This window comes from Lithobates pipiens, unplaced genomic scaffold, assembly GCF_037356315.1.
Source record: "Lithobates pipiens isolate NorthernLeopardFrog02 unplaced genomic scaffold, aLitPip1_a1.2 Scaffold_23, whole genome shotgun sequence".
In the NCBI taxonomy this organism is placed as follows: domain Eukaryota; kingdom Metazoa; phylum Chordata; class Amphibia; order Anura; family Ranidae; genus Lithobates; species Lithobates pipiens.
Window position 1 is genome coordinate 75023177 of NW_027507785.1, and position 24717 is coordinate 75047893.

The 24717-nt window shown below is 41.3% G+C and overlaps 1 protein-coding gene across 1 annotated transcript in view; it reads right to left on the minus strand.

Moving 5' to 3' along the window:
* CFAP20DC (CFAP20 domain containing) overlaps positions 1-24717 on the minus strand; it is a 490970-nt gene that overhangs the window by 355583 nt on the left and 110670 nt on the right. The window contains exon 6 of the mRNA XM_077451901.1: positions 17760-17874. Coding sequence (XP_077308027.1) covers positions 17760-17874 — 115 coding nt within the window. The remainder of the gene's footprint in view (positions 1-17759; positions 17875-24717) is intronic.

Below are 24717 nucleotides of genomic sequence, written 5' to 3' on the forward strand. Positions count from 1 at the left end.
GCGTTTTTTTTCACCAAAAATATGTAGAAGAATATGTATCGGCCTAAACTGAGGAAAAAAAAGTTTTTTTTATATATGTTTTGGGGATATTTATTATAGCAAAAAGTTAAAAATAATGCATTTTTTTTTCAAAATTGTCGCAATTTTTTTGTTTATAAAATTAAAACCGCAGAGGTGATCAAATACCACCAACAGAAAGCTCTATTTGTGGGAAAAATTGGACGTAAATTTTGTCTGGGAGCCACGTGGCCCCACCGTGCAATTGTCAGTTAAAGCGACGCAGTGCTGAATCGCAAAAAGTGCTCTGGTCAGGAAGGAGGTAAATTCTTCCGGGGCTGAAGTGGTTAAAGGAAGACAGCAAAGCTACAATACAATTCAATAAAAGAGTGTTAGGAGGGACCTGCTCATTAGAGCTTACAATTTAACTGACAGGAAAATAGAGGGGTTTTCCGTTGGCTTGCTGAAAAGTGGAAAAACCCTTTAACTACTACTTATCCTATGGATTCTACAGCTACTAGCAGCCTATGTTCTCAGCAATGTTAGCACAGGCTACAGTGCTTGGTCTGTGCACATTTCAAATAGTCAAGTTCATAAGAATTGGAGACATTTCCCCTGATATTTAGGCCTGGACAGAGTTGAATATTTAAACTAAACACACGTGATGGCTATTCTTTCTTCTTTAGAAAATCAACAGCATAGAGTTCACCGTGCAGCTAATATTTAACATGATGTAAATTGTGAAAAAGGATAACCAAAGATATGCAAAAAGCAGTAACTGAACTTTTTATGTTAAAGCGGTTGTAAACCTCAGACATGAAATATGTACAAAGCATATCACTCTATAGTGTGTACTTCTTTAAGAGCACTATGGGTTTGATTTACTAAAGGCAAATGAACTGTGCACTCTGCAAGAGCAGTTGCTCCAGAGCTTAGTAAATGAGGGGAAGCTCTGCTGACTGCCATCATCCAATCATGTGCAAGAAAAAATGCTGTTTTTTTTCTTTGCACGTGATTGGGTATTCTTATCAGAGTGAAGCTTTACCTCAATTAATAAGCTCTGGAGCAACTGCACTTTGCAAACAGCAAAGTCTATTGGCCTTAAGACCCCTTTCACACTGGGACGATTTGCAGGCGATATAACGCAAAAAATAGCACCTGCAAAGCGCCCTGAAAGAGCTGCTGCTGTCTCTCCAATGTGAAAACCCCGAGGGCTTTCACACTGGAGTGTTTCGCTGGCAGGACGCTAAAAAAGGTCATGCTAGCAGCATATTTGGAGCGGTGAAGGAGCAGTGTATACACCGCTGCTGCCCATTGAAATCAATGGGGCAGTGGGGCTATACCGCCGTTATAGCGCCGCTGCAGCAACGCTTTGCGCTGGTTTTAACCCTCTCTCGGCCGAATAGCGCTGCGAAATTGATGGTAAAGCGCCGCTTTAGTGGCACTTTACCGCCGATGCACCCACCGCCCCAGTGTGAAAGGGGCCTTAGTAAATCAACGCCAACCTGTCATTTCTGCCTGCTGCTCTGCTCCTCTGCTATCAGCATGAATCACTTCTGGCAAATTTTCCTGACACCAAGAGAAAAAAGGTGACAGAGGAGCGACCTCCAGCTGATTGACAGCCTCAGCTCTGTTCCTGTGTGCTGTGTGAAGGGGGAGTGTGTCACTTTCTTCAAATCAGCTCTCATAGTGTGTGTGTGTGCAGAGTGTGACTTCAGCTCTCCGCTCCCTTTTTTCAGACAACTCAGACAAGCTTTAAATATTTAGCACTTTGAATGGCTGTGGAGAAATGAAGACTAAATAAAATTTGCCAAATGGGTCCAAAATATTTGCAATTTTCTCTAGAATCCTTCTTGGCCGTGTCGGTCACCTGCTCAAATTCTGGAAAGATCTCATCAGACCAAATCTGTGATCCTGATCCTTTAGCAGAGTCACTCATGGATGGCCACCTTTATAATATTTTTTTTTCTAGGTATGCTCTGTGAATGGAAACACATAACAAATATGCACAGTGCCCAAGTGATTAGCACTTCCGTCTGGCAGCACTAGGGTTGTTGGTTCCAATCCCAAACATGGCCCTATTTGCTTGGAGTTTGTCTGTTCTCCCTGTAAATGCGTGGGATTCTCTGGGGTACTTCAGTTTCCTCCCACACGCCAAAGACATGCTGGTAGGTTAATTGGCTCCTGGATAAATTGGTCCTGGTATGTGTATGTATGAATGTGAGTTAGGGACCATCGATTGTAAGCTCCTTGAGGGCAGGAACTGATGTGAATGTGCAATATATATGTAAAGGGCTGTGTAAATTGACAGCACTATTTAAGCACCTGTAATAATAAATAAAATGTTGTTGTTTTCTCAAATTTGAATGCAAAAGCAAAAATATCCATTATGGGCTCATTCACACAGAATTTCCTGGCCATACACCACAACACCCAGATCAGCATATCTTTGTGAAGGGTACCAGCCTATAAAAATTCATGCAGACATCTGTGCAGCCTCCCAGCCTGTCATTGGTTTGTACTGGCTTCCTGTCTAATGCTGGCCATACACTATACGAAAAATCAGCCGAACCCATTTTCAAAAAACGAACATTCGGTCAAGAGAGCAAACGATAGTGCCATTATGTAATGACCGATAAATCATTCAGTGGACATAAATTAATACGTTTATTGTTCGTTTTTTTACATATACCTAGTGCAGACAGTTCGGACGAGAAACACATTAACCTTTCAATTTATCGTTTCGTTCGGCAGAAAATTTCCAAACTTCTCCTTCGTTTTTTCGGCTCAAAAACGTTCCAACCATTATAGATTTTGTGCCCATTAACTGGCCGAAAAAACGAAGAAACGGTCTAATGACCGAATTTAGGCCGATTTTTCCTATAGTGTTTGGCCAGCATAAGACCCTATGCACACTATTAGATTTTCTGCAGATTTTTGTCTGATTTATTAAAACCATATAATATGAAGTCAAACGTTAAAGCCCCATACACACATCAGATTTTCTGCTGATTTTTTTCCTTCAGATTTACCAAAACCAAAAATAATATGCCGTTCCCTTTGGAGTGAGACCAACACAAGAATGGTTTAGTACCCGCTGGCCGGGGGGTAGGGAGGAGTATCTTCCCTCCCCCCTTTAGGTGAACTCTTTTTAGGGTGGATTTTTCTACCCCTTCTCTTAAACAGTTATAGCTATCTGGTTACGATTGGGGCGGTTGTTGCCGGCGCTGCGTGCTCGAGGTGGGGTTAGGGTGGGGAGGGAGGCTTGGGGGGAATAGGGGGGGGGGGAAGCGTATCGAGGGGAGGTACTAATGAGTAGCTGTGGTACGGCAGTCTTAGCGTAGCAATTTGTTTGATATGTAACCTGTCTCTTTTCTCCCTTTCTATATGGTATAATACCGCTATTCATGGGCGGAAAACCCCTAATAAAAAGCATCTCAATTAAAGAAGGGTAGGAGAAGGGCAAGAGAAGGAGAGTAAGAAAGGAAGAAGGGAAAAGAAAGGATAAGGAAGGGGAACGAGGAGAGGAGGAAGAGAAAAAGGAGAGAAAAGAGAGAGAGAAAAAGAAGGGAATAAGAGGAAAGAGGAGGTGTATGTTGGTGTAGAGCGGGGGAGGGGGGGTTTCGTCTCCCGCCCCACAACACATCTTCTAGCTGGGGCGTCGAGGTGTGGGGTCGACGCCACCACCCCTCGCCTATTACTAGCAACACACTTACCTTTCAAGCCCAAACGCGATTGAAGACATGTCCACGTTTTACTCAATTGCACTATATCCTACACCTCAGTATATATTAGGCTACGCTACCCTGCCCTTTTAATTTGTTCCTTTGTATATGTGGAAACCTCAATAAAAAATATTGTAATTGAAGGAAAAAAGACGAGCTACAATGATGTGACGTGAAGACGAGGAAAACTAATATGATCGCTAAGTTGATTGGCACCTCGCAGATGAACTCGCTGAAGTAGCTCAAAAAAAAAAAAGAATAAAAAAAAAAAAAAAAATAATATGCCGTTAAATTGTATTTCCGACAACAAGCTCCTAGAAAATATTTTCCATTGGAAAATCCTATCGTGTGTATGGGGCATAATAGTGACTGAGTATGAACATCATGTAATGCACCATTTATTGACAGTTTTTTTATGATGTGGGTTTAGCGACACTTTAACCACTAAAGTCCCGGAAGGATTTACCCCCTTCCTGACCAGAGCACTTTTTACCATTCGGCACTGCGTCACTTTAACTGACAATTGGACGGTGGGACGACGTGGCTTCCAAACAAAATTGACGTGCGTTTTTCCCCACAAATAGAGCTTTCTTTTGGTGGTATTTGATCACCTCTGCGGGTTTTATTTTTTGCGCTATAAACAAAAAAAGAGCGGCAATTTTGAAAAAAAAAACGCATTATTTTTTCCATTTTGCTATAATAAATATCCCCCAAAAATATATAAAAAAAAATGTTTTTCCTCAGTTTAGGCCGATACGTATTCTTCTACATATTTTTGATTAAACAAAAATCGCAATAACCGATTGATTGGTTTGCAGTGCACAAAAGACCACTGTCATTTATACAGCAATCAGTGCTATACAAATGCACTGATTCTTGAGTAAATGACACTGGCAGTGAAGGGGTTAACCACTAGGCGGTAGTGTAGGGGTTAAGTGTGTCCTAGGGCGTGTTTCTAACTGTGGGGGGGCGTGACTGTCTATGACACGTCACTGATCTCTGCTCCGATCACAGGGAGCAGAGATCACTGACAGTGTCACTAGGCAGAACGGGGAGATGCTTGTTTACATTAGTATTCTTCCTCCCCTTGAGGCGATCGCGAGTATCCCCGCGGCAATCGAGTCCGCAGGACCTGCAATCTGACTTGCTGACCTTGCCGCGGGCGCGCGCCGCCGGCCGCCTCTTATAGGGCAACGTATAGGTTTGTGATTATGCCTGTACGAGCCCTTCTGCCGACGTATATTGACGTGAGGCGGTCGGCAAGTGGTTAAGGAGCTCTGCTGTTTCTCTTCTTACTGTCCAATCACAGGCTGGGGAAGGTCAAAGACCTACAAATGGTATGTAACGACTGCAATGAGCAATCAGATCTGCTCCCCTGCCACATAGGGCTGTGCTTTGTAAATCTCCGAACTGGATAGACAAAAACATAAATCCTTTGGTAGGTAAAACAACTCTAAGCCCTTGTACACACGGCCGTAAATTCCGATGGAAAATGTCCGATCGGACCGTGTTGTCGGATAATCCGACTGTGTGTGGGATCCATCAGACTTGTTCCATTGGAATGTCCGACCAACAAAGTTTGCGAGCTGGATATAACATTTTCTGACAACATGATCGGATAGGACTTTGGCCGATCATTTGTAGAGAATTCCGATCGGACACGCATGCTCAGATCAAATTAAGAGACCAAAGCTATTGGCTAGTAGCCTGAACGTAGTCCAGTCGTAACGTACAAACGTCATCACGTTCCGAACGTTCGGATTTTCCGACAACTTTGTCCGACCGTGTGTATGCAACACCAGTTTCGGACAAAATCCGTTGGAAAAAATCTGTCGGATTTTGTTGTCGGAATGTCCGACCGTGTGTACAAGGGCTAATACATGTTGTTCTTTTTCTGTGTCTTTAGCGGTTTGCCTGGAGTCTAGCTTTAACATCCCTAAGCTACATATTTGCAAAAACAATCTCCATTCCTACTTCTTGCCTAATTTGATTTTGCATCTAACTTCTTGTAGGGCCCTCACTGACAAACACCAACAATCACTGTTCTCTTAAAAGGCAGAGATGTGGAGACTAATGAGGGTTTAGACCAATTAATCACTTTCCTTCCCGAGCAATTGATCAGGATTTTTTTTATTCACATTTTGCATGAATGATTTATTTATTCTCTGATGGAAACCGTGTAATTGAACTACACATTCAGATACAATTTAATTTATTGTTCATTAAAGTGTACTTTTGTTTTTTTAAACACTGGTACTGTATGACACCAGACCCAACTAATTTAAATTACATCCAAGCGAAATAGATTTATTCTTTTTTTATTTCAAATTAATAACTACCTCAGCGGTACGGCTTTATGAATAATAATTTTATCAGCATATTTTTTTCCTTGTACGCTGGAAAAAAAACAGGCTGCCCAGACTGCGTATAAGCATAAAACTTGGAGTTTCTAAAGTTATTTAGAAGACAAATGTCTTGCACATAAGTGCTGCAAATTCACTGAAAATGGAATTGTTTTGAAAGCATTTTGCTTAATTTGCTGGTCTGGAAAAATTGCCCGTCTTGTAGACAATATTTCCTGTTTATAAAAATGCTTTGTTTTCTACCGCTTTTCAAAGGAATGCAACGGCCTTTAACCCTTTTGTTACACTCAGCTTCCGAATTTACTCTTTTTGTCTGATTTAAGTTTCCATTTTCACCCCCCTTCCTCAATAAACCACCAACACCAACTAAATATATGTAGCACCCTCCTAGGTAGGTGCTAGGAAGTGCATATTGTTTTTGGCTTTTTTTTTTTTTTTGCTTAACAGAGAAATAGTAGGTTCTGTCTGCTTAACAGAGAGCGGTGATTGATTAGTGAGGTCTGCTCAGTGTGCTCTTGATGTTTTACACCGATCCATTAGCAAGAAGGCATATTGGACAGTGGGAGGAAACCCAGCAAATGAGAGCATGAATGCAAATACAGTCCTGGCCAATTAGAAGAAAAAGCAGAAAGGAGTGCCCCAGGGATTTTATGGGCAAGGGATCTATTCAGATACAGGAGTATGAACTGTATATAAAAAAAAGTACAAAATTTATTGGTAAGCAAAAATAAAGTTTACATAACAATGTTAAACCCAAAGGATGATGATAATGTTATAACAATATACAGCTGAATTCTGAATCATAAAGCTGGTCACATGGTAGGAGGCCGATCAATTATGCATGGATTCAGAAATCCCAATATGTTTCAGAAATAGTTAAATTTCTTCTTCAGGGTCTGATTTAATGCAAGCTGTATTGTAAAATGACCATCATTAGCACAGAACGGCAATCATCAGAATCCGTTTGGATCGGGGTCTGCATCTCAAAAGGCAACCATGACATGGAACAATCGCACGGAAGGGTGCTCCGTGGTGAATGGAGAGAGCAGAGGCAATTCTCTCTGGCCAGACATTGGCACGTTATTCACCAAAAGGAGTAGTTGCATAAGAGAAGGTAAGTAGAAGCGGGAAAGCCTCTCTGCCGGGGGGGGGGGGGGGGGGGGGGGGGCAATGTTTGGCAGCTGAGTCCACGAGGATCGTCATAGAGTGAAAGTGATCCCTTTCAGAGAGCAGCAAAGACCTTATCCCCCTAGGCAATAAGGAGATCCTGGCTGTGTAACTACATTATACCAAATCCGATACACACCTCAAAATTCGCCAACTGAGTGTATCATCACCGCGCCAGCACCCACCCTCCCCCAGCTGCCACTTATATGTATAACTAGATGGATAAAAAAGTGAGTATAAATCTACAACTCCAATTTGTCAAATCAATATCACCTTGTGGCGCTTAACTAGTGCAAACAATACCTACATAAATTCTGCCCCTCACCCTGTATTTTGTATTTCTCACACAAAACTACATAAAGCCAAATATATAGAGCCAAAAATGCAGTTGGAAAATATATACAATTCTCTATAGGATATGTGTAAGTGACAGCCTAACTGTTGTTACAGTTATCTATAGGATGTGTGTAAATAACAACCTAACTGTGATTATCCCAAAAAATATATTACATTCTTTAGAAAATATATATATATATATATATATATATAAAACAAACATATACACTTCCTTTGAAATATTGGTGAATGACAAAACGAATGTAATTATCCCTAAACCACAAAGTACGAATGTGTATAATCTCTCTCCAGTTCTATTAACTATTTCCAGTTCCAGTAACTATCTTTGATTCATTGAGCACTGCAACCGAGGCAGAAGAGTGTGTGTAACACGAGGAATAGAACTGGAGAGAGTGTGACGCTGTGTTTAAACTGTGAACTTCGCTGTGAGGTACCAAACAGCAGAAGGAAGGGTGAGAGACAGTATCTATGCTGCTAATCTGACCAGTATACACTGTGACCACCAACGCCTTGGAGTGAAGTGCGCTGTTGCGAAGGATTGTAGTGATTTTGAAGTGCTTTCATTCAAGTTGTGTTCATGTGAGTGCATTAATGAGTGGCTTTTAAAGTTTGGAATTAAAGATTTTTTACAGTGTTGCACTATGGGAGGTTTTTCTTTTTCTCTCTGAGGTGTTTTGAGGGATAGCCTTATTGAAGCCTGAAAGGAGAAAATACACTGACTGAGTGCTGAACATCTTCTGTCTTCATTTAAGTGATCTAAACGCCTGTTGAGCTTGGCACGAGAGTGCTGGGCACTGTAGCTGGTGAGTGCTCCAACAAGGGGGGTCACTGTCACTGCTGGTGTGGTGAAGGCTTTATTATCATTATTTTATGGACACTGACAAGAACTGCACATGAAAAGGATTTAACGGTCCTTTTTATCCTTTTTATGGACTTTTGTTTCTATTTAAAGATTATACACATTCGTACTTTGTGGTTTAGGGATAATTACATTCGTTTTGTCATTCACCAATATTTCAAAGGAAGTGTATATGTTTGTTTTATATATATATATATATATATTTTCTAAAGAATGTAATATATTTTTTGGGATAATCACAGTTAGGTTGTTATTTACACACATCCTATAGATAACTGTAACAACAGTTAGGCTGTCACTTACACATATCCTATAGAGAATTGTATATATTTTCCAACTGCATTTTTGGCTCTATATATTTGGCTTTATGTAGTTTTGTGTGAGAAATACAAAATACAGGGTGAGGGGCAGAATTTATGTAGGTATTGTTTGCACTAGTTAAGCGCCACAAGGTGATATTGATTTGACAAATTGGAGTTGTAGATTTATACTCACTTTCTTATCCATCTGTGTAACTACATTGCCTCTGCTCTCTCTATTCACCACAGAGCGCCCCTGTTCCATGCAATGGTTGCCTTTTGAGATGCAGACAATACATCTTTCATTAAATCAGGCCCGGAAGAAGGAATTTAACTATTTCCGAAACATTTCCGAAACATGTTGGGATTTCTGAATCCATGCATAATTGATTGGCCTCCTACCATGAGACCAGCTTTATGATTCAGAATTCAGCTGTATATTGTTGTAATATGACCGTCCTCCTTTGGTTTTAACATTGTTGTATGTAAACTTTTTTTTTGCAAATACATTTTGTCCTTTTTTATTTATACACCTCATACTCCTGTATCTGAATATATCACTTGCCATAAAATCCCCGGGGCACTCCTTTCTGCTTTTTCTCTACATTTGGGTTGTGGCTTGGGTTTCAGTTTTATAGCCCACAGGTAGCTTCCAATCATAATATTTCTGGCCAATTAGAAGGGGATGTTTTCCCCCGTGGAATGCTGGGTGCCTATATTTTAGTCTGAGGGACACATGGACTCAGGGTTTCAGTCCAGCCCACCTCTAATGCCCCGTACACACATCTGGTTTTCCCGTCAGAATAAACTCTGAAGGTTTTTTCGACGGAGTTCCGTCGCAATTCCGCTGAAACTGTCTTGCGTACACACGATCACACCAAAGTCCGACCGTCAAGAACGCGGTGACATACAACACGTACAACGGGACTAGTTTTTGGTCCGTCAGAACAGCATACAGATGGTTTCCTGATAGGAATTGGTTCCGAAATATTTAGAACACGTTCCATTTCTAGGTCCGTCATATTTTTCAACGTAAAAAGTCCGATGGGGAATACATACGATCGGAATATACAATGAAAAGCTCCCGTCTGTCTTTTTTCTGTCAGACATTCCGCTTGTGTGTATGCAGCATAAGAAGAGAGGTTCTGGTGGGATGGAGGTGGCCGACTCTTCCCATCGTAGAAGGCCATGTGGCCTCAGATGCCAGATCTGAGGGCCTGAAGCCTGAATGCTACAACCCAGGGTTTCTGTGCAAGCTGACTGAGGGAGAAAGCCTATGGATCTGGTCTGATGTCACTGGTATAGAGTGTTGCTTGAAAGTTGGAAGGAGGCTATCAACTATCCCTGGACATTTACCCTAAAGGGATCCCTGAGACTGAGTATTGCTAAAATCCCCCCCCCCCCCCAGTCCTAAAAGTCAGCATACTAAGTGTGGGAGCTAAAGGAGACATTGGCTAGTATCTTGAAGAAGCAAAGTCTGGTAAATTCTGTCTGCTTAAAAGTGGACTTGCTTTACCATATTCAGCCTGCTACATAGTGTTACTAACTGTATGCTACACAGTTCTATTGAGAAGTTGTTCTCACATGTGAATAGTTAATTTGGAGTATCCTACTACTTCCCTTCCCCTATCCAAGTTCTCCAAATAAAAACATAAAAACACATTCCCTGGAATGGGCATTGATTATAACCAGCAGAATAGTTTGTGTACCTGACTGTGAAAATACCATGTAACTGGCTGCAGGCACAGAGGGAGACCCGGACACAATTATTCAAGCAGCTCCTTTGGGGGTACTGCTATATATACATATGAAAACAAGTAAAAACACTTATCTTTATATACCTCTTTAGACTTGTTTTTACTCATTCTCCCTGGTCTGTCCACCCTTGCTTCCAAATCCTATATCGCCATAAAAAAAAAATGTAATCAATAGCCAGCTTCTTTTACTCCGATTTAATTCCTGAGGCCAGACCACCAGGACGTTCCTTGGCGCATTTGCTGCATGTAGGGCAGCTAATTCAAGCGATGCGCATAAAAAATGTGAAAAAATGTGGCGTGCACAAATGTGAATGCAGCCTAAGGCTGGGTTCACGCAAACTGTGGCCGCAGCTCACAGCAGGGTGCCTGGTGCATCCCTGTTCACCGTTTCAGGTGCGAATGAGGTCCAAAGACACACAGGACCCTTTCCAAATGCGGACCGTGGCCGCCCCGGAGCTGTGTAAACCGGCTCCATTAAAGAAGAACTAAACCCTCCTACGCTTTACAGCAAAGAAAGCTGCCATCTTAGTCTCTGTTTGATCTGCAGTTGCCATGGTTTTGCACATGTGATCAGCTATGACACCAGCCATTTGATGTCATGACAGTTCGGTTGAGAGCACAAGCAATGGTAACAGTTAGGCCTCAATCACAGGGGCGTACTACAGCGTAAACCTAGGTGAGGGGCAATGTTTGCCTGCACAGGGATGCACAGGTGTTACGATTCATCCCTGCACAGGTAGTCCCCTTCATGTCAAATAGGATGCAGCAGCTGCACAGACACAGACTCTGTTCCCAAACTGACAGCCATGCATGTCCGAGAAAGCAGACAACATGCCAGTGTGTCAATAAACTGACTTCTGTCCGTTCATTGTTTTTCTCTTGCTAAGTGACAGGTCCACTTAAAAAAATAATGTAAAGTTCAGCTTTTATATTTTATTCTATTAAAATATTACATATTATACCCACCTGCTCTGTGAAATGGTATTGTACAGAGCGGCTCCTTACCTCCTCTTCTGTGCTATGAGGCAGATGTGCTGGCTAGCTCCCAGTTTGGGCTATGTGTGTACATAGACTCAAATAGTAAATATTGGTCCCACCCCCTACTCCCTCCTCACAGGATTTGATTGATTGACAGCAGCCAGAGCCAATGGCTCCCACTGCTGCCTCTGTGCCTGTGAGGAGATAGAGAGCAACAATGCTAAGGCATTAGCAAACAAAACTCTATAAAAAAAAAAAAACGTATATCTTTAGAGCCACTTTAGTAGCGGCCCTCTTGGAACCCCTCAGAAACCAAGCACAATAAGTGTACTTGGTTACTGACCATCAAATAGGCAAAGCAGAATGCTTACGTGTAGGAGTAACAGCAGGGTCTATAGCTTCTATAGCCCAATGCAACCACCAACTAGGCCAACATGGAGCTAACGCTAGGCTTTTTCACATGGCTTTGGTAAGATAAATAACTTTTAAGCCAACCTTTAAATTTACCTTAGATGTGCAAAGTTTAAGTGTACTTAAAGTAGTTAAGTCCAATGAGCCTAGGCATTATGCAACCCAAAAGATCGAAGACATTTAGTGTCAGAAAGCTATTACTGCAAGGGAAAGTGCTGCAGAGTATTAAGCCTGGCACACACTATCAGTTTTTGGAAGAGCTTGGGAGGCGATCCTCTACTAACAATCTGATGTTAGTACAGCAATCTCCCCCACTGAGCTATTGTGTTCTGACAGGGGGACGCCTCCCACCAGAACACACCAATCAGCACTCTCAGCCATTGGCCTGCAAGCACTGGTGGAATGCCGATCAGCAGACCTTTTTTGTTCATGCCCCTTCATTAAAAGGCATAAGTTCGGACTGACTGCAGTACACATGGGCCAATTGTCAACCATTTTCTATTGATACTGCCCGATATTCAGCCCGTGTGTACGACCCTTTAGTGTCAGGTTTGGGCATTAACAAACACACAGTATTACAGGATTACAATGATTATTACATGGTTATACTAATACTATTTACATATATACAAGGTTATAAGGAATGTAGCTGTACTGATATAAATGTCCCATAATTACAGATGAGAATAGATATGGCATATACAACAAGGCATCGGTTAAATACCCATTAGACTAACGACTGATGCCTTTAGCTGTGACTATCCTTTTATGAAACCTAAAATATATTCCTAGAAATATATATACAGTATCTCACAAAATTGAGTACACCCCTCAAATTTTTGTAAATATTTTATTATATCTTTTCATGTGACAACACTGAAGAAATGACACTTTGCTACAATGTAATGTAGTGAGTGTACAGCTTGTATAACAGTGTAAATTTGCTGTCCCCTCAAAATAACTCAACACAAAGCCATTAATGTCTACAATGGCAACAAAAGTGAGTACGCCCCTAAATGAAAATGTCCAAATTGGGCCCAAAGTGTCAATATTTTGTGTGGCCACCATTATTTTCCAGCACTGCCTTAATCCTCTTGGGCATGGAGTTCACCAGAGCTTCACGGGTTGCCACTGGAGTCCTCTTCCACTCCTCCATGACAACATCACAGAGCTGGTGGATGTTACAGACTTTGGGTTCCTCCACCTTTCGCTTGAGGGTGCCCCTCAGATGCTCAATAGGGTTTAGGTCTGGAGACATGCTTGGCCAATCCATCACCTTTACCCTCAGCTTCTTTAGCAAGGCAGTGAGTCTTGGAGGTGTGTTTGGGGTGTCGTTATCCAGTTGGACTACTGCCCTGCGTCCCAGCCTCCGAAGGAGGGGGATCATGCTCTGCTTCAGTATGTCACAGTACATGTTGGCATTCATGGTTCCCTCAATGAACTGTAGTTCCCCAGTGCCAGCAGTACTCATGCAGCCCCAGACCATGACACTCCCACCACCATGCTTGACTGTAGGCAAGACACACTTGTCTTTGTACTCCTCACCTGGTTGCCGCCACACACGCTTGACATCATTTGAACCAAATAAGTTTATCTTGGTCTCATCAGACAACAGGACATGGTTCCAGTAATGCATGTCCTTCGTCTGCTTGTCTTCAGCAAACTGTTTGCGGGCTTTCTTGTGCATCATCTTTAGAAGAGGCTTCCTTCTGGGACTACAGACATTCAGACCAACTTCTTTGGTAGACCATGGCCTACGTTCTGTTCTGAGTGGAACCTGGCCTGTAAAAAAACACTGTATGGTCTTGGCCACCGTGCTGCAGCTCAGTTTCAGGGTCTTGACAATCTTCTTATAGCCTAGGCCATCTTTAGGTTGAGCAACAATTCTTTTTTTCAGATCCTCAGAGAGTTCTTTGCCATGAGGTGCCATATTGAACTTCCACTGACCAGTATGAGAGAGTGAGAGCGATAACACCAAATTTAACACAACTGCTCCCCATTCACACCTGAGATCTTGTAACACTAATGAGTCACATGACAGAGGGGAGGGAAAATGGCGTGGGTCCAATTTGGACATTTTCACTTAGGGATGTACACACTTTTGTTGCCATCAGTTTAGACATTAATGGCTGTGTGTTGAGTTATTTTGAGGAGACAGCAAATTTACACTGTTATACAAGCTGTACACTCACTACTTTACATTGTAACAAAGTGTAATTAATTTCTTCAGTGTTGTCACATGAAAAGATATAATAAAATATTTACAAAAATGTGAGGGGATGTACTAACTTATGTGAGATTATATATATATATATATATATATATATATATATATATATATATATATATATATATATATATATATGTATAGAGTTTTTGATAAGTTAAACTTTACTGCAGACCAACACAATTATTTAATATGCAAGCTGGTTTGCTGAATATACTTTCTTTTTAAATTAAAATAGGAAAAAGCCAATTGTGTAAACGAAAGGGGTTTGTATCAGTGGACCCGGTTGCCAATTTGGACAGAGCAATGTTCTGAATGCTGAGGCCGCGTACACACGCGCGGACTGTTCGCCCAACTTTGTCCGTCCAACAGTTTCGGCAAACAGTCCGCTCAAACTTAGCATGGACGGACATGGCCACACACGACGGACGAACAGTTTGCTGAAACCGTGCGCGATGACGTGAACGGCACGTACGACGGGACGAAAAATACGACGTCCTATACACTGCAATGCAACCTTCCGACGTGGAAATCCTTTCTGAGCATGCGCGAGACTTAGTTGGCCGAACAAGCCTACACACGAGCGAACAGTCCGCTGAAACCTTGTTTCAGCGGACAGTTTTTCGGAATTTCCGTAAGACCTTTTTCGGCCAACTGTCCGCTGAAACTGTCCGCTGAAGCCCCACACACGAGCGGACTGTCCGCCCAAACACTGTTCAGCGGACAAGGTTGGGCGAACAGTCCGCGCGTGTGTACGCGGCCTGACTATCTCACAAGATAGCATGGCAGCCAGCGTTGAGAGAGAGTACCAAAGGTATATATGTGCTGATTAGTTACCAGCTTTCTCTTGGTTTTAGCATGGCAACCATCTTTGGGAACACATGGGAAGCATATACTGTAGATACCCAAATTGTAAGCTGGATCCACAGCCATGATGCAACTCTCCTGTTCCACCACATCCCAAAGCTGCTCTATTGGATTGAGATCTGGTGACTGTGGAGGCCATTGGAGTACAGTGACCTCATTGTCATGTTCAAGAAAGCAGTGGTAAAACGATTTGAACTTTGTGACATGGTGCATTATCCTGGTGGAAGGGGCCATCAGAAGATGGGTACACTGTAGTCATAGGGATGGACATGGTCAGCAACAATACTCAGGTAGGCCAGTCTAATGAATCACATTTTTCTCTACATTGGGTGAATGGCTGGATGTGTGTGCGCCCCTAACTGGGGAAATTATGGCACCAGGGTGCGGTATGGGAAGAAGCCAAGCCGGCAAAGATAGTTTGATGCTTTGGGCAATTTTCTGCTGGGAAACCTTTGGTCCTTCTCTTCATATGGATGTTACATTGACACAAACCACCTACCTAAACACTTTTTGCTGAACAAGTACACCCCTTCATGGAAACCGTATTACCTGATGGCAGTTACCTCTTTTAGCAGGATAATATGCCCTACCACACTGCAAAAATGGTTCAAGAATGGTTTGGAGGAACACAACTATGAGTTTGAGGTGTTGACTTGGCCTCCAAATTTTTCAGATCTCAATTCATCGAGCATCTGTGGAATGTGCTAGAAAAAACAAGTCTGATCCATGGAGGCACCACCAACTTACAGGGCTTAAAGGATCTGCTGCTATTATATGCCAGATACCACAACATACCTGAGAGGTTTAGCATACATGGTGTGATGGGTTGGGGTTGTTTTGGTGGCAAGAGGACCTACTTAATATTAGATGGGTCATCATAATGTTATGGCTAATTAGTGCACAACGCAAGGTCCATAAAGACATGGATGATCGAGTTTGGGGTGGAAGAACTTGAATGGCCTGCACAACCTGATAGAGTCTGGACCTCAACCCGATAGAACACCTTTGGAATGAATTAGAGTGGAGACTGCAAGCCAGGCCTTCTCAGTGCCTGACCTCACAAATGAACTTCTGGAAGAATGGTAAAACATTGCCATAGACACTCCTAAACCTTGTGGACGGCCTTCCCAGAAGAGTTGAAGCTGTTATAGCTGCAAAGGGTGGACCAACTCAATATTGAAGACTGGGATGCCATTAAAATTCATGTGCATGTAAAGGTAGGTGTCCCAATACTTTTTTTAACCACTTAAACCCCGGACCAATTTGCAGCCAAAGGACCAGGCCCCTTTTTGCGATTTGGCACTGCGTCGCTTTAACTGACAATTGCGCGGTCGTGCGAAGTGGCTCCCAAACAAACTTGGCATCCTTTTTTTCCCACAAATAGAGCTTTCTTTTAGCGGTATTTCATCACCCCTGCGATTTTTATTTTTTGCGCTATAAACAAAAATAGAGCGACAATTTTGAAAAAAATGCAATATTTTTTACTTTTTGCTATAATAAATACCCCCAAAAAATATATTAAAACATTTTTTTTCCCCTCAGTTTAGGCCAATACGTATTCTTCTACATATTTTTTGGTAAAAAAAAAAAAATCGCAATTAGCGATTATTGATTGGTTTGCGCAAAAGTTATAGCGTTTACAAAATAGGGGATAGTTTTATAGCATTTTTATTAATATTTTTTTTTTACTAGTAATGGCAGCTATCAGCGATTTTTATCGGACATTTTTGACACATTTGTGTTACCATTGTCATTTATACAGCAATCAGTGCTATTTAAATGCACTGATTCCTGTGTAAATGACACTGGCAGTGAAGGAGTTAACCACTAGGGGGCGGGGAGGGGTTAAGTGTGTGTGTGTGTGTTTTTTTTTAACTGTAGGGGGCGTGGCTTGGCGTCTGATGTCACTGATCGTCTTTCCCTATAACAGGGAACAGGCGATCAGTGACAGGCTCAGTGGGAAGCACAAGGAGAGATTTGTTTGCACAGACCTCTCCTCGTTCTTCAGCTCTGTGACCCAATCGCGGGACAGCAGCGGTGATCGGGTCCGCTGGCCCCGCGGCCACGGTCATGGAGCTCAGGCCCGGGTGGCGGCACGCTCCCGACATACGGCTGGGCACTTAAACAGCAACGTGCAGGTACGTGCTTGTGCCCAGCTGTGCCATTCGTATATGTGCAGGAGGCGGTCCTTAAGCAGTTAATATAGTGTGTGTGTGTGTGTGTGTGTGTGTGTGTGTGTATATATATATATATATATATATATATATATACATACATATATATATATATATATATATATATATATATATATATATATATACATACATATATATATATATATATATATATATATATATATATATATATACATACATATATATATATATATATATATATATATATATATATACATACATATATATATATATATATATATATATATATATATATATATATAAATAAATATATTTATAGGTATATGTATGTATGTGTGTGTATGTATATATATAGATTTTTTTTAACATAGGTATGGCAAATATCATTACAATGTATATTACTGCCATTTGACCAACCCTACTGTAATTTACAAAACAAATATAAGCCCAAATAGTAGAGCATAAAATTACCCCCCCCCCCCCCAAAAAAAAACCCCCAACAACTATGCTTGAGTTGCTATTAATTTTACATTTCATTTAATTAAAAAGTGTGTATTAATATATGCATTTTCTATGCACTTAAACAAAATGCTTACCACTTTACGCTTGACAATGGACAGAGGGATTTTTGCATGTAAAGGCGTTGCAGATATTTCCTTATGGACAGTGGATAAATATAATCTTCTTTTAATATTTGCCAAATCAGTTATTCTAGAAGGAAAAAAATATTCCGCAGATTATAGCAGACATAATAAATTGCATTTCGATAACATCATGTAAAAGTGTGCATTTCATATAAAATTCAGTGTCAGGTGGAAAAGCTGGGCATTTTAAAGATGACATTTTATAAGTAATGAGATTTTTTTTTCTCTCTCTCCTAAATTCAGACTTAGGTGAAACAAAGCCCGATATCACAGATCACTTTACATGCTAATTTATTTCTGCACATTCTACTGTATTTTAAAAGCCCTTCAGTCTGCGAAAGAATTCAATTTGTATGAAGTGAGGAAGCGCCGGCCTTTAATAATCATGGATGCGCCGGCCCTTCATCTTTTATTACTGCAGGAACTATTTGCAATTATTAAAAAAGGGAAAATGTCCAGATTGTTTTTTAGGCTTAATGTGTATGTAAAACCCGAACAATGAATTTCTTTTATTTGTTTTTCCATTTCGGTCTCCCTTTTGGTCCAGAGCACAGACTGGGGAATGAAAAAGCAGCACAGGAAGCCAATGTATTGACTGCAGTGTAAGAAACATGCTGATAGGAGGAGAGAGCAGAGTGACAGAGAGATGAACTAATCAGTGTGCTGCTTCTCTTTTCACTGCTTAGTCACAGACTGGGGGAGAAACGAGAGCTGTAAGGGTAGCTTAATTGGAGCAGGAAAAATTAGGTCTTCTGTCCTGCCAGACAGAGCTGTGCTGTGAGGCAGAGCTGTGTAAATCTCAGGACTGAGTGGACAGAAATAAAATTATTTTGGCTGGTAAAACATCTGTCACCTATGTATTTCATTGGTCTATTTAACCGTTTGCCTGGAGATTAGCTCTATGAGTCAGTATTTATCTGCCATAGGTTATAATATACAAAAGGACTCTAGGAAAAAAAACTAGATTCATAGATAACTGCATATATGGGATTCATTTAACCCCCCTGGCGGTGTTCCCGAGTCTGACTCGGGGTGGATTTTTCATACCAAAAGCGGTATCCCCGAGCCAGACTCGGGACCGCATCGCTGGATCCAGGAGGAGGTTTACTTACCTTCTCCCTCGGATCCAGCGTTGTCTCCCCGCTGTACGAGCGAGCCGTGTCTCGCTCGATGCATTACATCGCCGATCTCCGTGCCCTGCGAGCGTTGCGACGCACGGGGACGGAGATCGGCGCCAAATTCAAAAAGTGAAACAAACAGTATACATACAGTATAATGTAATCTTACAGATTACATTGCTGTATGTAAATATTTCACATCCCCGTTGTCCCTAGTGGTCTGCCCAGTGTCCTGCATGCAGTTTTATATAATAAAAACTGTTCTTTATGCCTGGAAACTGGAGATTGCCCATAGCAACCAAAACTGTCACTGTACATCAAAAATGATTTTAGACCAGCTAGAAAACAGCGATAATAAATTAGAATCACTCGCAGAATTGAGCGATAGCGATTTGTGGGGAGATCCGTCATCAAATACTGAAAAGTAATGACAGTGACAATTCTGCAACTGAGCAAATTTCAGTGTTTTTGATTTGATTACCTTATTGAATAATTTTTATTATTGTTATATTATTATTTGGTACAATTATTTATAATTATTTATTATATTATAATTTATGATTTAATTTTTCAAACTTTATCATACCCGGGATGTCTGCTAGACTCTGGTTTGGACAGATTTAAGAGAGTTATTCCTAAGAATTGCAAGACTACAATATAAAACGCAAAATTTTCATGCAAAATAATGGTACCGCTTTTAGCACCTAAAATCCGAAATAATCGTACCGCCAGGGAGGTTAATGCCGCGTACACACGGCCAGACTTTCCGGCAGACTAGGTCCGACGGGATCAGTCCGTCGGACAATCCAATTGTGTGTGGGGTAGTCCGATCGTTTTTCGAAAAAAAATCAGACGGACCTAGAAATAGAACATGTTTCAAATCTATCTGACGGACTCAATTCCGACAGACTAAAAATTGGGAAATCCATTCGTCTGTGTGCTGGTCCGACGGACCAAATATAACACAAGGGCAGCTATTGGCTACTGGCTATTGAACTTCCTTGTTTAGCCCCGTTTACGTCATCACGTTCAAAACGAATGGACTTTCGAACGGACTTAATCCGTTCTTGTGGGGCCAAGACCGTTCGTTCGGAAAGTCCATCGGAACTCTGACGAAAGTCCGTCGGGAAGACCGTGAGACCTAGTCTGCCGGAAAGTCCGGTCGTGTGTACGCGGCATTAGTTTTACCTTTTTCTGGTCCTCTAGCCAGACAAGCCATGTTGTTGGTGACCTGCCTTTCCTCCATTACCACTTCAGCTCCGGAAGATTTTACCCCCTTACCAGGCCATTTTTTGCTATTCGACACTGCGATAATTTACCTGGTAATTCGCAGTCATGTGACACTGTACTCAAACAAAATGTATATCATTTTTTCCACACAAATAGAGCTTTTTCTTTGGTGGTATTTGATCACCGCTGGGACTTTTATCTTTTACGATATAAATGAAAAAAAAAGACCGACATTTTTGAAAAAAATAAATACATTTTTACTTTCTGCTATCCAACAGATCCAATAAGAAAATAAATACGTTTTGGCCAAAATGTGTTCTGCTACATGCTACAAAAATATATATAAGTGTATATTGCTTGGCTTGCGTGAAAGTTATAGCACCTACAAACTATGATATATATAATGGAATTTGTATTATTTTTTAGTTTTTTCATACGACTAAGCACGATGATTAATGACTTATAATGGGACTACAATAGTGTGGCAGGCGATCTGACACTAACTGATGCTTGGGAGAACTGTCTGACTGCCACTGACATCATCAGTGACATTAATACAGTGATCAGTGCTATTAATATACACTGTCGCTGTACTAATGACACTGGCTGGGAAGGGGTTAACATCTAGGGGTTAAATATGTGCCTAACTATGTGTAATGTGTGTAAAGTGTGCTGCTTTTACTAACTGACCTCTAAGCTTCTCATACAACATACGATATACAAGTTTTTTTTGTTTTTTTTATTACATAGCTCATAATTTAGACTGCAGTGCCAGGATTCACCACCAGGTGGGGGTCTAAACTGAAGCTAAACTGGGAGCCATCCCTTCTAGATATGTATTGTAAACCTAATACAAATGTACAATATTGCAGTTTACCAGCCCTTAGATGTGGTAGCTGCTTCATTTTCTTTTCTTTTTTCGGGCTTTTTTACCTTTATTTTTTATTACCTTGTGATCAAACCAGTAACACTTTCTGTCCTAGGGTGACAGCACACGCTCACTGTACTATATCTAAGGAGGAGCAGTGTTGTCACCTTAGAACAGGGCTACTGAATACATCCCCTCCCCCAGGGGCGGACGGACGATTTGGCCACTCAGGCATTGCCTGAGGGCCCCCTGAGGTTTTTTTTTACATCTGTCTCTGAAATGTCCCTTACCGACATCCTTTTGGTCTAAAAATCCTGAGATTATAGCTACCCCACCTCTCCAGTACTTTCTCAGCCAATAGAAACATGTCTGTGTATACTGTGTGTACATGTATGTCTATACTGTATAATTGTATACTGTGTAAGTGTATACTGTGTGCCCCCATAATCTCCTATTGCCCGGGGGCCCCATGAGTTGTCAGTCCACCCCTGCCCTCGCCTCATCTCCTTAACATAAAAATTAGGTGTTCTGTGATATACACAAGTGAGCTGAACAGGACTAATAATGTGTTTTTGTTGGTGGATGTTAGAGACGTTACGCTCCTCCACCTTCTGTTTGAGGATGCCCCAAAGACGCTCAATAGGGTTTAGGTCTTTTTTTTTTATAAACACTGCAGAATACACAGAACACAGGACAGCATTGGATTTCTGGCAGGATCTACCACTTTAAAGCTTGATTCACACCTATGCAGTTTGCTTTTGATCCATTTCTGCAGTGTTTGTTGTGGTGCATTTTTGCACACGTGTTTTTTACATGTTTTTTGATGCGTTTTGCATTATTTATGCTCTTTTTTTTTTTGCCAATTTGTGGTCGAACAGTTGAAAAAACACAAAACGTGGCAAAATCGCACTACATGATTTTCTGCAGCTTTTCCATTGAAGTCTATTGAACTAAAAACACACAATTTTGCATTTAAGAAGTCCCTGACACTTTCCAAAAATGCAGTGGCTGAAAAAAGCACAGATATGAACGTGTCCCATAGGAAACCATGAGCAAAATTTGATTGCTTTTGGCTGTTCTGCAGATTTCAGGGTCAACTGTTTCCCCCCAGTTTCTGGTGAGTTCTATAACTTAGTGGGTTGGAAGAGGCAGACCCTGGACTTGCATATTCATATAGCCTCAGCCAATCCCTGGGAGGAAGAATGACCAGTAGGGGGATGATACGTGTATAAACAGGCTGGGGCCTGGAACAGCGGGGTCCTAGACCTGGTGAAGAAGACCCAGCCTGGAGGGCTGTGGCCCTCTGGGCCATTTAGCTGAAGTTTGCAGGAGGTCATTGGGGTCGGAACTGGGAGCAGCTGAAGGATCTGGCCTGGAGGCTCACACTACAGAATCTGGCTGGTGCTGGGGGAAGGCACTCAACTACACAAGGCACAGTGAGTAAAGGCCCTGAGTGAGAGAGATCCAAGTAACTGTCCTTATTGACCCTTGGAGAGACTGTTCTAGAGTTGCAGGCTCAAGTTTGTAAATGCATTGGAGCTTCCCTTGTTGTATCTTCTCCTACCACTAGTCACAATGAGGGGTTCACCCTAAAGAGTTCCGTTATAGCCTGCGAGTGTCCTCTATGTTGTACTTTGCACTAAATTTATAGTATCTCAAGGCTCACCCTACACCCCAACCACGTTCAACCAGCATTAAATTACAAAAAGACATGCACTGCTTGTTTCTTGAGTTGTAAAACTGTGGTGCTACTGTGTGCCTGGCTGCCGTGTACCTCATAGGGAATGGAACCTGGGACAAAACTGCCAGCCCAATCTGGGGTCTGTGCTACATTTAGTAGACCAAAAGAAGCAACTAAGAGAAGTTCATAGTTAAGGTTTACTTATACTGTGATATGATATGTGAGAATCCTAACAGTCTTCCCCTATGAAAGCATTCATATTTGGTTTACGCTAAAGAAAAACTAAGCCTTTTAAAGGTACCCTACTGATTTTAAATTGAAATACCCACAAAAGAAAACCTAAAAGCAGGCTCCACCAATGTTTCATTAGTTTGAACCAACTTACCTCTTAAAACACATAACAATTTTAAAGAACTCAAACATTTATTTTTATTTTTTTGGCAGCTACAACCAATCAACTTTTTTCACTGCCTTGCCCATATAGTTGCCAAATTGATCCATAAGACTTGAAAGCTCTCCTTCCCATGTGCAATTTGAAAAGCCTCAATTCAAGAATCTCTATTTACTTCAATGCTCATTTTCATTTTCTTTCATTTTTAGAGGAACGTTCATCTTCCGCACAAACTGATTGGGATGAGTGTAATTCACAAAGCAGCATCTAGGTAGGCTATTTGCATAAAGAGCTGTACCAATCTCCTTGTGCAACATCACAATGATCATTTAAAAAAGTAATTTCTTTAGTAGAAAATAAAAGAGCAAAGGTAAATGAATACATTTTTCTGCATGTAGAGAAGTAAGTGTCAGCTGATGAAGCATTCCATGATTCCTCCAAACGTCAACTGATGAGAGACCACAATCATTGTCAACTTCCTGCTCCAGTAAGCAACTACTTTGTGTACCCCACCCTCCCCTTCCCATACAGTGCCTTGAAAAAGTATTCATAACTCTTGAAATATTCCACATTTTGTCACGTTACAACCAAAAATGTAAATGTATTTTATTGGGATTTTATGTGATAGACCAACACAAAGTGGCACATAATTATGAAGTGGAAGGAAAATGATAAATGGTTTTCAATTTTTTTTACAAATCAATATCTGAAAAGTTTGGCTTGCATTTGCATGTAGCCCCCTTTACTCTGATACCCCTAACTAAAATATAGTGGAACCAATTGCCTTTAGAAGTGACCTAATTAGTAAATAGAGTCCATCTGTGTGTATTTCAGTCTCTGTATAAATACAGCTGTTCTGTGAAGCCCTCGAAGGTTTGTTAGAGAACCATATTGTACAAATAGCATCATAAAGGCCAAGGAACACACCAGACGGGTCAAGGAAAAAGTTATGGAGAAGTTTAAAGCAGCATTCAGTTATAAAAAAACATCCCACGCTTTGAACATCTCACAAAGCACTGTTCAATCTATAATCTGAAAATGGAAAGTGTATGACACAACTGCAAACCTACCAAGACATGACCGCCCACCTAAACTGACAGGCAGGCTGGGGAGCATCAATCAGAGAAACTATGTGTGGCAGAAAACGAACACTGCATATCAAACTGAATACACCATCCCCACTGTGAAACATGGCGGTGGCAGCATCATGTTGTGGAGATGATTTTCTTCAGCAGGGACAGGGAAGCCAGTCAGAGTTGATGGGAATGTGGAAGGAGCCAAATACAGGGCAATCTTAAAAGAAAACCTCTTAAAGTCTGAAAAGCACTCGAGACTGGGGCGGAGGTTCACCTTCCAGTAGGACAACGACCCTAAACACTGATTGTGCATGTATAGCGTCATTATCATGGTAGCTTGCAGTGTGTAGCATGCATAATTAATCTCTTTGTATGGGAGCCAGTATTTTAGGTAGGCTAGTTTTCCTTTCATCAGAAAAAAATCACAAGATATGTGTAACGGCGGCTCCTGAAGAGCACGCGCTATGTGGTTTTTCTAAAATTAAAGTTGCCTAAACTGCAGTTTGGTTTGGGTGTAATTATCTAAATTGGGCCTCAGCATCAGTC